This window comes from Hemicordylus capensis, chromosome 6, assembly GCF_027244095.1.
Source record: "Hemicordylus capensis ecotype Gifberg chromosome 6, rHemCap1.1.pri, whole genome shotgun sequence".
NCBI lineage: Eukaryota > Metazoa > Chordata > Lepidosauria > Squamata > Cordylidae > Hemicordylus > Hemicordylus capensis.
The window spans coordinates 158,861,078-158,878,555 of record NC_069662.1 but is presented as its reverse complement, the minus strand read 5'-3'; the positions used below and the strand labels follow the sequence as shown (position 1 = coordinate 158,878,555).

Sequence of the window (17,478 nt, the reverse complement as noted above, 5' to 3'; positions counted from 1 at the left end):
GCCTCATGGATAGACAAAATGGAATGATTGTCAATGTAGTGCCAGATGATGGGCCCCTCAGGTCAGATGGTATTCAACATGCTACTGAGGAAGAGCTGAGGATCTCTCAGAGTACCTATGGTGTTTATGACACAGTTAGACTAAAGCCTTTTGGACGTCTAGCAGCTGATGTTGCTGTGCGGGAAAATAAAATCCGAAGCTGCAAAGACAAAATTACAATGGGAATGTGGAATGTAAGAAAATTTTCACTTGAGGCACAAATGACCAGGCTCAAACTATCATACTTCGGACACATTATGCGAAGATCCAGCTCTCTTGATAAGTCCATAATGCTGGGGAAAGTTGAAGGAAAGAGAAGAAGAGGATGACCAGCAGCAAGGTGGATGGACTCAATTACAACAGCAATGAATGCACTACTGAAAGACCTTAAAGGCCAAGTTGAAGACAGATCATCCTGGAGAGAATCTATCTATGTGGTCGCTAAGAGTCGACACTGACCTGATGGCAGTCAATCAATCAATCAATCAATCAATCAATCAATCAATCAATCAACAGAGAGGCCAGATTTCTAAACATGTTAAATGACTGTGCCTTTGAATAGTTGGTCACAGAACCAATCAGGGAGAAGGAGACTTAATCCTGAGTGGTGCCTAGGACCTGGTGTGAGATTACAGAGTTGTAGGGAACAGTGACCATAGTGTGATGCAATTCAGCTTATATGCAAGCGGAGCATTGCCAAGGAAGTCCAACACAGATGCACTGGACTTCAGAAGAGGAAACTTCTCAAAAATGAGGGGACTGGTAAAAAGGAAGCTGAAAGGGGAAGTCACTAGGGTAAAATCACTCCAGAGAGCATGCAACTTATTTAAAACCACAATCATAGAAGCTTAGTTGGAATGTATATCGAGAAGGAGGAAAGGTACCACCATGTTTTATTTTTATTTGTTTTTGTTACTTATATTTTTATATTGTAACTTGGATAATATTCTTCCTCTCTCTCTCTCCCTCCCTCCCCCCCTTTGGGGGAGCCACTCTTGGGGGACAATGAGGGCAAGAGTCAGGCCTCCCAAATCCTGGCCCAGGAATTTGTGTATGTGGTAGTGGTGGGTGAATATTTTTATTCTAGCTTCTGTTGTTTTTAAGTCCTGGGTGAGATTATTTTCTAATGTGTCTTAGGGATGGGCCTGGACCGGTCCGGAGGCCATTAAAAAAGCCTCCGGACCGGTCTGGACCTGGGCGGTCCGGTTCGGGTGGGGGGGTACCTTTAAGAGCGGTGGGAAGGTTTACTTACCCCTCCCGCTGCTTTCCCTCTCTGTCGCTGTAATCCTAAGAGTAATTGGGGCAGCAGGACACCTCCCTGCCGCCCCTTCCCTGACGTTGCTTGAAAAAACTCCCAGGAGTCCTTTGCGCACGTGCACGTCACAGAGACGAGCACGCACGCTTGCAAAGAACTCCTGGGAGTTTTTTCAAGCAACGTCGGGGAAGGGGCAGCAGGGAGGTGTCCTGCCGCCCCAATTACTCTTAGGATTACGGCGACAGAGCGGGAAAGCGGCGGGAGGGGTAAGTAAACCCTCCCGCCGCTCTTAAAGGTACCCCCCCACCCCAGTGCCGGACCGCAGTTGGCGGTTCCGTGCACACCCCTAACGTGTCTGGGTTTGTCTGGAGATGGGGAGACAGGGAGAGTATCCACTGACTATGGGGTGGCTGTTCTGGTGGTGGTGGGAAATAGAAGTAGTAATGTTGGCAAGTCAGCAGACCGTTACAGGAAAGGGAAATCAGAAATCTTCTAGCTGTTTCCTCTTCTGACTGTCCTGCCAGCTCTTTGATCTTGGGGAGCAGTGCCAACCACCAACAGAGCCTCACCTTGCTCTATTGTAATACCAGGTCGGTCCAGAATAAATCAGAAATCATCCATGATTTGATTTTGGATGAAGGGTTGACCTGTTATGCATCACAGAGATTTGGTTGAGAGAGGCAGGTGGCCCAGTTTGGTCCTAGCTTCTCCTTCCAGGGTACTCTGTTGAGGAGCAGGTGAAGGGACGTGGGCAGGGAGGTGAATTGGCTATGGTCTATAAGAACATTTCCCTTACCAGGATCCCTCTTGAAGTGTCTGACCATACTGAATGTGTGCACTTAAGTTTGGGAACCAGGGATAGACTGGGACTTGTACTGGTGTACTGATCACCCTGCTGCCCAACAGAGCCCCTAACTGAGCTGGTGGACTTGGTCTCAGGCCTGGGATTGGAATCTCCCAGGGGTTTTTTTGTGGGGGTTGGGGAGATTCAATCAATCTGTCTGGGGCAGCTCAGGAGTTCATAGTGGCCATGACAACTATGGATCCATCCCAAGCGGTCTCGGGAACAACATATGTTGCTGGTCACACACTTGATCTGGTCTTTTGCTCTGATCAGGGTGGTATTCAGTGGGTGGGTAATTCTGTGATTTCCTCATGGTCATGGACAGACCACCATCTGATTAAGGTTAGACTCACAATCATGTCTCACTTCTCCAGGAGTGAGGGGCCTATTAGAATGGTCTAACCGAGAAGGTTATCAGATCCAACAGCATTCTAAGAAGCCTTGGAAGGAGTTAGTGTTGGCTCTGCCGGTGATCCTGTTGATGCCCTGGTAGAGAATTGGAACAGCAAACTCACCAGGGCAGTAGACAGTATCGCTCCTAAGTGTCATTTCCAACCCACTTCGAAACTGGCCCCTTGGTATATAACCTTGGTATATGGAAGATCTATGGGGCTGAAGTGGTGAGATAGATGACTGGAGTGCAAGTGGGGGAAGACTCGACTCAAATCCAACAGATTACAACATAGAGTGCATTCAAAGATCTATGCTCAGGAGATACGTATGGCAAAGAAGCAATTCTTTTCTGCCCGTATTGCATCCATAAGAAAGCTCATGCCCAGTGGAGTTGTTTAGGGTTGTGAGAAGGCTAGTGCCTGCCCCTCCTCCCTTAAATCAGAATTTGGAACCATCTATTACCCACTATGACATTTTTAATGAGTTATTTGTAGAAAAGGTCTCTCATATTCGGGCTGACTTAGATTCAGATCCCACAATTACTGCAGTGTCTGACGCAAAGGTGTCCAGCAACTCCTCTTATGTGGTTAGGCTGGATCAGTTTGTGACTCCTGAGGATGTGAACAAGTGGCTTGGAACGGTGTGGCCTATTGCCTGTCCTCAGGATGCCTCCTCGTTTTAAGGAGACAATAATTAGACCTCTTCTGAAGAAGCCTGTGTTGGATCTCTCAGAATTAAGCAACTATAAGTCTGTCTCCAAACTTCCATGGCTGGGCAAGGTAACTGAGAGAATGGTGGCCTCCTAGCTCCAGGCAATCTTGGAAGAAACCAATTATTTAAACCATTTCAAACTAGCTTTCGGGCAGGCTATGAGGTGGAGCCTTGGTCGGCCAGATGGATGAGCTCCAATTGGGAATTGAGAGAGGGAGTGTATAACTCTGTTGGTCCTTCTGTATCTCTCGATGGCTTTTGATACTATCGACCATAATATCCTTCTGGAGTGTCTGAGGGGGTTGGGCGTGGGAGGGACTGTTTTGCTGTGGTTCTGCTCCTACTTCTTGGGCAGATTCCCGATGGTGTCCCTTCGAGACTTACTCTACAACATTTGAACTTTTGTATGTTGTCCCTCAGGGCTCCGTATTGTCTCCAATGTGGTTTAACATGTACATGAAACCGTTGGGAGAGATCATCAGGAGATCTGGTGCAGGGTGTTATCAGTATGCTGATGACACTCAAATCTATTTCTCCATGTTAACATCATCGGGAAAAGGCATAACCTCCCTAAATGCCTGCCTGGAGATGGTAATGGGCTGGATGAGAGTATTGTGCGGGGTCAGAACTCAGGAGACTATCATGGTCTGGCTGTTCTGGATGGGGTCACACTTCCCCAGAAGAAAGAAGTACGTAGTCTGGGAGTGCTTCTGGATTCTGGTTGAGGCGGTGGCCAGAGGTGCTTTCTATCTGTTTTGGCTGATACGCCAGCTATGTCCATTTCTGGAGATACATGGCCTCAGAACAGTGAAGCATATCCTGGTAGCTTCCAGGCTGGACTATTGCAATGCACAAAACCCAGAAACAGGAACAAGATGATGTTTCCATTTAAGACAGTTGTCAGGAATTGATTGTATCGTAAGTCTGAGGACATCCTGTATGAGAGAAAAGGTGAAGTGCTGCAGTGGGCTGTACAGTTTGCAGTGGAATTGAAACCTGCTCCCACCACTGATATTGGGAAGGCTGGCCTCCATTAGAGGGACCCCGCAAGTGGTTGCTAAATGTGTGCTCTTTCTCTCTCTCTCTCTCCCACTTCACACTCTCTCACACACAGAGAGGCATGTAATGATGGGTATTTCTCTCATCCTATAAATGTTTAAATCATGTTGCAATTCTCACAGCAAACCTGTGAGGAAAAACAGAATGGCTCCAGCTTGGCGGTGGGAGGCATGATGAATGGAAATGACAGGGGCAATGAGTGTATGTAGTGCAGATGTTGCCTTTTGTTGTAGGGCACAACTTGGTTTCCTGTGCGTTTTCCAGATTACACGCTGCAATGTACTCGCAACGTGTCCGCTAAGTGCCCCTCCGTATTGCCTGTATTTCCGCATCAGTGTCACTGTGTTGTCAGCAGGGTGCCATTCATATTTCCCATGCCTTGATTCAAATTTTAAGGATATGTTTTTGCCCTACATGTTGTAAATGCGCCACAGGAAAGTAGCTATATTTTTCCGTTGTAAGGAGCCTTGCCCCGCATTTTATGCATTGTAGCATGTTGCAGTATGGACAGTTCTCTCCCCTCCCCGCCGGCCCATGCTTGCTTCCTCCGCCCCCTCGCCGCTATGGGGAGAGAAACAGGCAGGGAGAAATCTTGGCTTTTCCCTCCTTTCCTCCCCACAGATCCCAAACTCCACACCTCCCTCCTTCCAATATAACTTGAGCTTGTCAACACAGAGGGGGAGGGGAGAGTAACAGCAAATTGCTGAATCCAACCCTTTCTCATACACTTTTTACTGAAGAGGAAGCCCATTGAACTAAATCATTTACTTCTGTGCAATCCCACTTGCTTACTACAAGGCAAAGGGCAGGGAGAGAGAACAGTCACTGACTTAAAAGGAAGCCCATTGAACTGAATCATGATTCATTTACTTCTGTGCAATCCCACAGCCCTCATTGGAGGAGCGTTCACCTCCCCTCTGCCTCTTCCCTCCTAATTATTTATTTCTCTGGAGGCGCCCCAGTTCCTGTCTTTCCCCCTGCCTGGCTCCCCACAGGATTCCCTTTCGCTCTCCCTGCCCCAGTTCCCGTTTTGTCACTCCAAAGGATCTCCTCACATACCCCACTCCCCCTTTTCTTTTTTTAAATCCCCCCTCCCAGTTTTCTTGCATAAAACTGGAATGATGCCAGACAAAGTTAGATTTTTGTTTTGAAACAGTGCTTCCCCCTGCTGGCAGATTTGCACAAGGCAGTCGAGAAGTTATTTAAAAAAATTTCACGTTAAGTTACTGTCACAAGCTCACTCGATGGAAGATGCTGGCCAGAAATATATGACACAATAGCCAGTAGCTCAAGTTTCAGTTTTACTGCTAAATAGTCTAGTTTAACAGTCTCACCAAGAATACAGAAGTGAGGAGTGAGAAGCCCAAATTCCTAACAGCAGATATGAATATTGCTAAACAGTCTGGAGAGTGGGGTGGATGTCTGCTTAGAGAGATCAACAGAAAGCCGTAAATGGGTAAGACAGTTGTAGCAGACATTATATTTATATGTTTACCAACATATAGTTTTTCTTTGTGTGCGCAATAAAAAGGTCTTTTTGTTGAGAGTTTGGAGTTAACATATGCATTGTATTGCCAACATATGACTTATTCAAAGTTGTAACAGAACTTTTTATATGAGTTGATCCTAGTCCAGCTAGGCTGAAAAAAGAGGTAGTGGAGACTGGAAAAAGAAACACAGCCTGGATCTAGGGCTCGTACAGGCATGGGTGGAGAGCGGTTCCCTTAAGAAGCAGGCAAGCAGGTCCTTACCTGCTCAGCTGCTGCCCTGCTCCTTTCCTGGGTGCTGCGCTCGCTCTAGCAAAGGCTCTGGTGACTGCAGTGCTCTTCCCTGCAGCCTGCGTGTGCAGTGCAGGCACACACACGTCTGCTGAGCAAGCGCGGCGGCCAGCCAATTGTGTGGTCAGCATGCTGTTGTGGCACTGTTCCCTGCAGCCTGTGAGTACAGGGTCAGCACGCACATAGCTGCCATGCATGCATGGTGGCCATTTGCGTCATCAGCATGGTGTTGCTGGCCACGCATATGGCCACTGCGCATGCACGGCAGCCGTGCGTGCTGACGCTGTGCATTCAGGCTGCAGGGAACAGTGCTGCAGCGGCCTTTGCTAGAGTGAGCACCATACCCGGAAAAGCAGTAGGGCAGCAGCAGAGCAGGTAAGGACCTGCTTGCTTGCTTCTTAAGGTAAAAACATTAAAATTATAATGCCCTTATACAAATCTGTGGTGTGGCCATGTTTGGAGTACTGCGTACAGTTCTGGTTACCATATCTTCAGAAAGATATTGTAGAACTGGGCCTTTTTAGTTTGGAAGAGGTGACTACGGGGAGACATGATAGAGGTGTATGAAATTACGCATGGAGTAGAGAGAGTGGACACAGAGAAACTTTCTCCCTCTCTCAACACTAGAACCAGGGGTTATCCCATGAAACTGAAGCCCGGAAATTTAGGACCAACAAAAGGAAGTACTCTTTCACAGGGCACGTAATTAATCTATGGAATTTTCTGCCATGGGATGCGGTGATGGCCACTAGCTTGGATGGCTTTTAAAGGGGCTTGACAAATTCATAGAGGATAGGTCTATCAGTGGCTACTAGTTGGTAGCTATAGGCTACCTCCAGCCTCAAGAGTTCCAATGCCTCTAAGTACCAATTGCAGGGGAGCAACAGCAAGAGAGGGCATGCCCTCAACTCTTGCCTGTATGCTTCTCAGAGGTACCTGGTGGGTCACTGCGTGAAACAGGATGCTGGACCAGACAGGCCTTGGACCTGATCCAGCAGGGCTGGATTTTATGTTCTTATGCACCTGGAATTTCCTTACACTTGGGAAAGCAGAGCACATGAGAGAAACAACATGAAGAGAGCCAGCGTGGTGTAGTGGTTAGAGTGCTGGACTAGGACTGGGGAGACCCGAGTTCAAATCCCCATTGAGCCATGAAACTAGCTGGGTGACTCTGGGTCAGTCACTTCTCTCTCAGCCTAACCTACTTTGCAGGGTTGTTGTGAAGGAGAAACTCAAGTATGTAGTACACCGCTCTGGGCTCCTTGGAGGAAGAGCGGGATATAAATGTAACAACAACAACAAAAAATCTAGCTGTTCAAAGCTGGGGAGGATGGCTATTTTTCTTTTTTAAAGTGCAAGCTTGGCAGACAGTAACACTGACTTAAAGAAAACAACGCTCAAGTGAAGGAAGGAAGGGCAACCTTGAGCTCCCTATTCAGCCATCAAAATCTCCTCCAGCCAATAATAATCTTTTTGACACTTGGTTTTTGGGTTTTCTTCCTGCATTTTTGACTTGGCTAGTATATGTTTGTTATTTCTATTTCTGCTGGCCAATGGCTGTAATAAAATTGATGATTGATGATGATGATGACTTGGCTAGTATACTTTGTACAGCTTTGCATCAATGGGTGGGCTGTGTGCTTGGGGCATATCATTCATTCATTCATTCAGTTTCTATACCGTCCTTCCAAAAATGGCTCAGGGCGGTTTACACAGAGAAATAACAAATAATTAAGATGGATCTCTGTCCCCAAAAGGCTCACAATCTAAAAAGAAACATGAGATAGACACCAGCAACAGTCACTGGAAATACTGTGCTGGGGTGGATAGGGCCAGTTACTCTCCCCCTGCTCAGTAAAGAGAATCACCACGTTAAAAGGTGCCTCTTTGCCAAGTTAGCAGGGTTTATCAAGCAAAGAACTATGAGGACAGCAGAACTCTGTTAGTCCTAGGAGTCATTTTGGCTGATACAGCTGTACAGAGGACCTGGTGAGTCAAGAAATAAAAGGAAAATAGTGCAGTATATGAAGGCTGCCTGCAACATTTAATTTTTTGGTTTAATTAATCAGTGAAGAAAAACTTTGGGGCTCCACCCGCACAGAGGCCCCGCCCCACTACACTCTGACTAGAGCATATGACTTACTTTTAAAGAAGCCGTAATGAACTACATAAAAGACAGATTAACTGGATTTCTATATTATTACTGCACACGTCCCAGGGGCAGATCTAGAGTCCTGGTTTAAGTCAAATATAATGCCTCCTGTCTTCCGTCTTCTACCTTGCCTGCCCGCCTCTCCTGCAGGCTGCAGCGAGGAAGCAAGAGCCAGACCGCATCGGGGCGAAGAGAGGCAAGAGCTGCGCCTCTGGTGTCATGGCGAGCGCGACCGTCTCTGCGGGCGCGCTCACGGCAAAGAGCAGGGGGACGAGGAAAGCCGAGTTGGCGCGTGGGTGCGTTGGTCACGTGGCCCGTTGCGCCCACTCAAGGGCCGCGGCGAGGAGGCTGGCGACCAGGCTGCTGCTTCCCCCTCGCCCCCTGCTCGGTCTGTGCCTTGGTCGCGCGCGCGCGCTGCGGCTTTTTCCCTCACGGGGCGGGCGGCTCAGCTGCCGCGTCGCCTCTTCTGCTTCAGGGGAGGAGGATGGTCGTGCTGCCGCCGGCTTCTGAGCCCTGCGGCCCTCCTCCTGTCGCGCCGGGTAAGCTCCGCTACGCGGGTGAGTCTGACTGAGAGAGACCGGCGGCGGCGAGCGACCAGCAAGCAGGGGAGGCTGCCGGTGGCCGCCGCGCTCCCTCCTCGGCCGGGCGAGCAGAGGCGGACCTTTCGTGGTGCGCCCCCCCTCCCCTCCGCAGCAGCAGCAGCAGCTGGGGGGTCGGGCCTGCCCGAGGGAGGAAGGGAGCGGGGGCTCCTCCTGAGGCAGCCAGCGGGGCACGTCGCTTCCCCGCGGCCGCCACCACCACCCGTGCCACGCGCTCCCTCTGCTGCCCTCCTCCTCCTCCTCCTAGGCGCGTTTGCTCTGAAGCAAGAAGCCCCGCTGCCTTCAGTGGGTCAACGCGCGCCGGCTTGCGGCCTCGGCTCGCCAGGCTATGCTTCGGTCCCAGGCGCTCTGCAGGCAGGCTGGTGCATGGCTGCCTGGTGGTGGTCCTCCTGAATGGCGTGTCAGCAGTTTGTGCGAAGATGTAGAGAGTAGCCTAAGCAAGAAGAAACAGACCCCGCGCCGAAGAGATGGTGGGGGTGGGGGGGCTATACTGGCCAGAGGAGGAGGAGGGAATAGCTGCCCCGAGGAGCTTGCAATCTAGAAAAAGGGAGGCACGGGGGCTGGTATTATCCACTGGCTTCGGAAGAAGGGAGACTGTGGATGTGGCGAGAGGAAGGGGGGGGGAAATGGGGGCGGGTGCCGTAAACAGGAACAGGAGATGCGATTGCTGCCGTTACACGTGCTTAAGTTTAGCTGCGAAAGGATCTGCAAAAAGGCTCCACGGAAAAGTTTGTAATCTAAATATTGCAAGCGGGCTAAATCAAAGGAAGAGAGGAGAACTATTTCATTTCTTTTTGACAAAATGATGGACTAGTCTTACTGTCTATGAAAAACTACAAAATGTTAGACAAGTCAATATAAGTAATTTATTTTTTTGCAGACGCCTCTCCCACCCATCCTTTCCTCATCTTGCTGCTGCAGTGCCAGAGGTGTCTATTCAGGCTCACTAGATTGGATGCCCCTTTTGTATTGCACAATCAAGATTGGTATTTGTGGGGTTTTAGGTGGGTGTTTTTTTTTAAACCCTTAGTCTTTTCTTCTCTCGTTATAGATATGCCAAAGCTGGAATTGAACTGCTTGAACTTGTAGATTGAACCAGCTGCTTACAGATTTCTGCAGCCAGATAGCACAATGTTTTACACAAGATAATTTAAAAAGTGCTTTTGAGTGTTCTCTTGTGTAAATTATGTCATGTGTGAATGCTTTTAAACAGAGTGTGGAAGAGAGATTGTGAGCCTTTGGAGGGCAGGGAGCTATTTTATTTATTTATTTATATCTATGTTTACAGCCCTGGGAACTTTGGTTGAAAAGCAGTATATAAATATTTGTCGTAGTTGTAGAAATTGTATATAACAGCTCTTGTGGGATTTATATTTGCATTGTAGACCAACTTTAATGAAAAGCTGCTCAAAGGCTGCAGTCTTATTCATACTTTTGGTGTGTGGTCCACTGAAATCAGTGGATTTATTTCTAAATAAACTTTCTTAGGATCGGGGTGCACATTTTACTAGATCTGTTGTTGCAAAAAGAAATAGCTGGTTGTGAGCAACCACCTATCTTCCTTGGTAACAATGGAGTGTGGAAAGTGGAATGTGGAAAAGAAGAAATTTATGTAAATAGGAAGTAATGACTCTACAAGCAAATTTATTCTATGTTGGGTAGTGTTATCACAATGGGTAGTATTATCACAATACTACCCATTGAGTTTAGCTCTCTTGTTGTGGCCCAGGACCTTTTGTAAGGCAGGTTTCTGTGCCCCATCCCCAACCTTTGCCAAATACTGTTCTTGTTTTGGCTTTCTCTGATGTTTAAAACTGCATACAACTTCAGTTAACTGTTTATTAGTTCATTTGGTTACAGGTGCACAAATTCTGAATATATTGCGATAGAGGTAAAGGTAAAATTTGCTGTCCAGTCAGTGTCGACTCCTGGCGAACATAGAGCCCTGTTGTTGACTTTGGTAGAATACAGGTGGGGTTTACCATGGCCATCTCCTGTGCAGTATATGATGCCTTTCAGCATCTTCCTGTATCACTGCTGCCTGATATAGGTGTTTCCCATTGAGATACCATGCATCAATAATACAAAATATAATCCCCCTACCAATTCATTCCCCCCACAAAAAACCAAAACAAAGACCATGCGATATCTGCAGTGTTAGCAGCAGAATATCAAGCCTAATCACCAGCATCAGACTTTATAACAACCACATAAGTTCCTTCAGGAAATTAGAACCACCTTTTACAAAGGTACAAATGATTTCCCCCCAAACTGTAAATAACTGTTTGAAATGAGTTTTCACATGTTAAAAAATCCATGGCAATATTTAAATTGTTTTTTACAAGCAAACTATTGAGACTTTGTTGGAAAGGTTTTGTGTAGCATCTGGGGTTAGCATATTTTTGCCTACAGAAAAGATTCAGTGTACTAATTCAAATGGTCATTCGGTCCTCTTTCTCATAAGGAGAACCCTGTTATTCACAGGGGTTCCATTCCATGGGGGCCCCCCCACAGATAGCGAATCCGTGAATAATGGGGTTTTAGGGAAATGGGAATGGGGTGTGTGTGTGTTAGGTTTTCGAATGCCAAAAATTGGCCCAAAATGGCAGGTTTTGCCCTGTTTCCTCTGCACAGTCACCCCCAAATGGCCCCTCAAGGTGCCCTACCATATCCTCCTGTGCTGCATCCTTGCCCACAGGGTCCATAATGGCCCCAAAATCACATTTTCTGTCTCCAGTTTGAGCCATAAAATGACTCTTGATCTCTCCCGCAGTCAAAGTGGCTGCCGGAAATGACCTCTGAGGCCATTTCTAGCCATCCCCAACCCTTTTAACCCTTTTTTCTCCATTTTTTGTCCTCATATACCAAGGTTGGGTGCTAATTACCTGACCGTGGATATGCGAAACCATGAGTGCTGGACCCGAGAATAGTGAGGTCCTTCTGTATTGTGTAAATCTCAAGTCTAAATCATAGTGAAAAGTGTTTTACAACTGCCCTCATATTATATACCTACCCTAACTCTTAAACGATAGGACAGCAACAGTATGATTTGTAGAAAACAGAATAGCTCCCTAAGTCCCATGTGACTTAGATTTGTTTGTTTCAACAATTCTTGCCTTTTCCTTGGCACAAGGTGTTGTGGAACAGGCAGCTGACTTGAATAGGAATTTCATTATTACTGCAGTAACCATGCTGGTGACTGGTTGTGCAGAAAATTTCCTAATTGCTATCTACCATAGGGATCAGGTTATGAAATGCTATATTCCATCCTGAGAAGAACTGGCATGTGATTGGGTACTAACTGAATGTGAAAACTATGGAGTTGCCTTAGTTTTATTGTTGATGTGTGGATGAAATGTGTGAAATTGAGATCACAGCATATCCCTAACTTGCATGAGATTGAGGGCAATGCATTATATTCTTTGAATGTGTTGGCAGCACAAGTGATATTAATATATTGTGCTTTTTATTATCTTTGGATAGTGATTGTTGCATACAGACAATTGAGGCTGGTGTGAGAAAACATTGCTGTGGAGGGTAGTATAAGGGTCTACCGCAAAAAGGGATAAAGCAGGATATGTGAAAGAGAGCCATTCTTCAGCCTCTGATTGCTTGCGTAATCCAGCTAAAGCCTGCAAAGTCTAATCTGGCAAGGATGGGTTTAGTAGCATGGTGATTAAGTACTGATTATTGAAACCGGGTATAGAATAAGGGAAATCGCAGAGCTGACGTGAGAAAACCAAGTAAAGGAACATGTTATCAAAAGAAGACTAGTACTAAATCTGTAATATTTTTTCAATCCAGTAGAGGCTAGTACTCCCCGATTTACTCTTTAAATAACTGAGATTGTATAACATTATTATTAATTGTAGACTATAAAAGCATGCAGTTTCTGAGAAATGCTGAGGTGAATGTTTTGCATGTATGTTTTAAGGCTTTTTAAATATGAGAGAACAATGTCTCTGTTGTGCAAGTGATTTAAAAGATTTGAGGTACGCAAAGTTGCTTCACTTTTATTAGCAGTTGAATCTTTTTGATATTATGGCCCCTGTCATGGTGTTCCTGCAGCAGCGAGGCATTCAACTCTTTCTATACTTGGATGACTGGCTCCTGTTTGTAGACACCCCGCACACCCTTTGGCAGGTGCTTCAGTCCACCATTGCCCTGCTCATCAGTCTCGGCCTCCAAATCAATTACAAAAAAACCAAACTCATGCTAACTGACTGCATAGAATTCCTGGGCTTCGTTTTAATCTCAGTCCATGCAAGACTCTATCTGCCAAACCGCAGAATTCAAACTATCTTATCGCTCGCTGCTACAGTGGCCGCCCAACATTGCCACAGGGCTTGAGTTCTCTAACAACTCCTCGGCTATATGGCCTCTACTACTCATGTTCTTCCTCACACTCGCCTCTGATCCTGGCCGCTACAACACTGGTTTCTATGCAGCTTCCATCCTCAGTGCCACTCTCAGAACCGCTGGTTACGTGTACCACTCCATGTTTGCTTGTCTCTCTGCTTGTGGCAGGATCTCCGCAACTTATGTTTTGGATCCCCGTTCCATTCTCCACCCCCTCATTTTGTTCTGGCCACACATGCATCAGAGAAGGGCTGGGGAATGCACATGGAAGACCTTTGCCTCCAAGGTCTCTGGACACTGACACAAGTTGCCCATCACATCAATTATCTAGAACTCTTTGCAATTTTAAAAGCTCTTTGTGGATTTCTTCCTCTCCTGAGCCACACTACCATCACTATTCAAACGGACAATACCAATGCGAAATCCTACCTCAACAGACAGGGAGGTACAACCTCCTCGACTCTGCCTCATCTGGCCATGGACCTTTGGCACTCCATTATGCCCATGACCATCCATATCCCAAGCATAGCCAATACTCAAACAGACTTGCTCAACAGAGAGGGGTTCACCTCTCACAAATGGTAGCTACACCGCCCTACTCTCAGGGCTCTCTTCTGTTGTTGGTTCCTCCCAGAAATAGACCCCTTTGCTTCTCATCTGAATGCCCAATGCCACGTTTACTGCTCCAGAGTGGGTGTCGGCCTCCACTCCTTAGGTGACGCCTTTGCCCTCTCATGGATGGGCTTATGAGTGTATTTGTTTCCCCCCATTCTGCTGATCCCCAGGATCCTGCTGAAGCTTTTACAGGACCAACTGGAATGTATCCTCATCACTCTGTGGTGGCCCAGGAGGCCCTGGTTCCTCTGTCTCCTACAACTCCTGTACGGCATGTACCACCAGTTTCCCCTGCTCCCTCACCTCTTCTCTCAGAACTTCAGCAAACTGCTGCATCTTGATGCCCTTCGCCTTATGGCTTGGTGGATCAGACCTCCTTTCCACCGGACCTTCAACTTGTCCTTGCAGCTTCCTGCAAACGTTCAACAATAAAATCCTGTTGGCATGTGGACCTGTTTCCTCTATTTCCTATCCTCCAAAGGTGCCTCACTGGAAACATTCTCTACCCAGCACATCTGTGCCCATCTCCTTTCCCTTAAGAAATCAGGCTTGAAGGCGGTGTCCCTCAGAGTCCATCTAGCTGCCATAGTGGCCCATTCATCTCGAGCTTCTACATCCTGGTTTAAGGACTCTACTGTTAAGCGTTTTTTGAAGGGTATCTCCCACTTATACCCAGATGCCCCTGTTATACCCAGATGCCCCTGTTATGACCCCCCCTCTTGGGACCTTTCCCTTGTTCTTACCTGTTTGATGGGGCTTCCGTTTAAACCCATGGCCTCTGCCTCTGATGATCACTCCTGAAAAGTAGCCTTCCTAGTGGCAATCACTTCTGCTCATCTAGTCAGTGAGCTCAGGGCCCTCTGGGCAGACTCACCTTACCTGATTTTCAACAGGGACAAAGTAGTACTCTGCACCGATGTCTCCTTTTAACCCAAGGTCATTTCCTCCTTTCACCCTACCAGTGTTCTTTTCTAACCTGGAAGATGATGCCCAACATCTCCTACAGACACTGGACATTAGGAGAGCTCTGGCTTTTTATGTCCATTGTACAAAGGATTGGTGCTTCTCTCCGGCCCTGTTCCTTTCTCATTCGGTCCCCACTCGTGGCAAACAGACTTCAGTCCAGACCATCTCTCGTTGGGTGACTCGTATTATTATCACACTGTGTTATCAGATCGCAAAGAAACAACTGCCTCCATCTTTGAAGGTGCACTCCACCAGGGCTATGGCAGCATTGGCTGCGTTTGATAGAGCCATCCCTCTGGATGTCATCTGCCAGGCTGCTACGTAGGCGTCACCTCACTCCTTTATGCATTATGCAGCACTACGCTTTGGACATCTACTCTCGTCGAGATGACGCCTTCAGTACTGCTGTACTATGGTCACTCTTTGCATGATGTCCCACCTCCAGGTAAGGTTGGCACAGGATGCAGCTTGCTATACGCCCAATCGTGCATGAGACCACGTCAAAGAATGTCAGCTTGCTTACCTGTAACTTGGATTCTTCTAGTGGTCATCTGTGCTCTTACATGTCCACCCATCCTCCCCTCTTAGTCTTTTAGGTCACTGGACTCATTGACTGAGGGGGATGGCTGAGGCATATGCGTACTACTACAGTGGGGGCAGGACTACTGCCCATTTCAGAGAGAAAAATTTCAGCTTGGAAATACTCCGATGAGGTCTCTGAGCAGACACAAAGTACAATAGTGTAAGAGCACAGATGACCACTAGAAGAACCCAAGTTACAGGCAAGCAACCTGACATTACCTGGGAGTAAGCACCATTTAACATAGTGGGAGTTGAGTAAACAGGATTATGTTGCATGTGTACCTGGAAAAACTGCTTCAAAACTCCGCCTGGAACTTGGAGCAGTTTGGAAAGCAAGAAGACTTCACAGCACAAAAATATTTGACACTAGAATAAAACAGGGAGCAGTTGAAGATAAACTCATCAGTTTTGTAAATATCTACAATACCTTTGCATTCTGTAGAAACTTGGAGTTCATTATGAGAGAACAAATCTAATATTGATTGTGGTGTGTCATTGTATGATGGTCATCCCAGAACTACCACAAAGCAGAATTCGAATGTCCAATCAAGTTGCTGTTTTTTGTTTTACACAAATTAGTTATGGCCAGAACTCCTTAGATCTGCTGTTAACTTGCTATCGTTGGTGTTTTCAGTCATAGCTTAGCATTTGAGTGTTATATTACAGTTTCCTGTGTTCACAGAGAAGAAAGACACCAGCTGGATTACACTGTAACTACGGCTGATACATTTTTACCATATAACCTTGTTCTCTCTTACTGGTGTGTACGTTGGTAGAAAAAGGTGGGTGCTTGTTTTGTTCATTTTGTTAGTCAGAAAGTATCTCAAAACTATCCAGCAGAGATTTGCACATCTGCTGTTCTCTCTATCAACCTATTTAATAAGTGCTGTGGATGCAGTTTCCAGAAACTTGGTTAAAACGTATACACATGTATTGGATTCCTTGCTTCTATTAAGTTGACCTTGAAATCTTTGTGCAGTGTTGATGATAGAGACGGTAATGTTTACTTTTAAGCATTTGGTATTTGAATCTTAACTTTTTTCTTTTGAAAAGAGTACTTAAGACGCAGTGTGATGTATTTGTAATTTTCAAGCAGGAGAGACGATTGCCTAATACATTTCACCTGTGTTGCATGTTAGAGAATGCAGCCACCTTTCTGCAAGTTCAAACATTAGGGTTTATCCCCCTGGTTCAACTAAGAGCTTGTTCTGCTGTTAGAAAAGAGGTAGATATTTATGAGCATTCAAAAGTGGGATGTATATCTTGCATGTGCAATCTGAATGCTTAGAGTTGCTGTCAGTAGGCTGCTGACCCTTTCTAATGTGGCATAGCTGGAATTTTCCATGCTTGCTGTATGGCACAATCTTATGCATGCTTACTCAGAAAGGGGTCCCGTTAAAATCAGTTGGGCTTACTCCTGTATAAGTATGTACAGGATTGCAGCTTTTATTTAAATAATGTATAGACTGCTTTTCCTATTGCCAAGGCATCTTCCATAAACCATAATGAAGCATATTTAAAGCAGTGCTTTAAAAATGCTTACAAAAATCCCAAGGACTTGGACTTGCCCAGTGGGATTTTATTTCCCCTTTGAAAAGCAGATTCCTATTCCCCATCACAAACTGCTTTTGAAACTTCCGTCATGGCAGAATGATGCAATTTGTTATACATAGGGCTGCTATCAAAAACGTGAGCCATGTTTCCTCTGTTTTTGTAATGTGTAGCAGACATATACTGTGTTCTAAATCTCTCATGTTGTGCATTTCCCACATCGACTGATCCCATCAGTGATGCAAACGGTGAATGACTTTGGATGTTATGGAACATGTAGGAATAGCGTGGCTTACTCTAGCTCTGTTTTTATTGTAATACTCAAAGTGAAACTTGCACTGCTTTCTTTTTGCAATGCTTGTCTTTACTGTGGCCATGGAAGAATGCTTGGTAAATCAGAGTATTTTGGGTGAAAGAAGGGCATTCATATGCCTAATAAATATTATTTCCTCTCTGTTCCAAACAGAATTTTTGTAAGCTGGAATGTCTAATCCATTTATACAAGCATTCTCTAATCGTGACGTGGGATTTTATTTTAATCTGTTTGATACAAAACTGTACCATGGCTTATATTT

The 17,478-nt window shown here is 46.2% G+C and overlaps 1 protein-coding gene across 7 annotated transcripts in view; it reads left to right on the top strand.

The window, feature by feature from the left end:
• Positions 1–8,550: 8,550 nt before the first annotated feature.
• Positions 8,551–17,478, top strand: part of GALNT11 (polypeptide N-acetylgalactosaminyltransferase 11) — a 62,263-nt gene continuing 53,335 nt past the window's right edge. The window contains exons 1-2 of one of the 7 annotated variants that reach the window (XM_053262428.1): positions 8,551–8,770; positions 9,711–9,834. In XM_053262428.1, coding sequence (XP_053118403.1) covers positions 8,716–8,770; positions 9,711–9,834 — 179 coding nt within the window. In that variant the 5' untranslated portion in view covers positions 8,551–8,715. Of the gene's footprint in view, positions 8,789–9,710; positions 9,835–17,478 lie in introns of those variants that run through there. The other 6 variants (XM_053262427.1, XM_053262430.1, XM_053262429.1 and 3 more) reach the window with 6 other exon arrangements.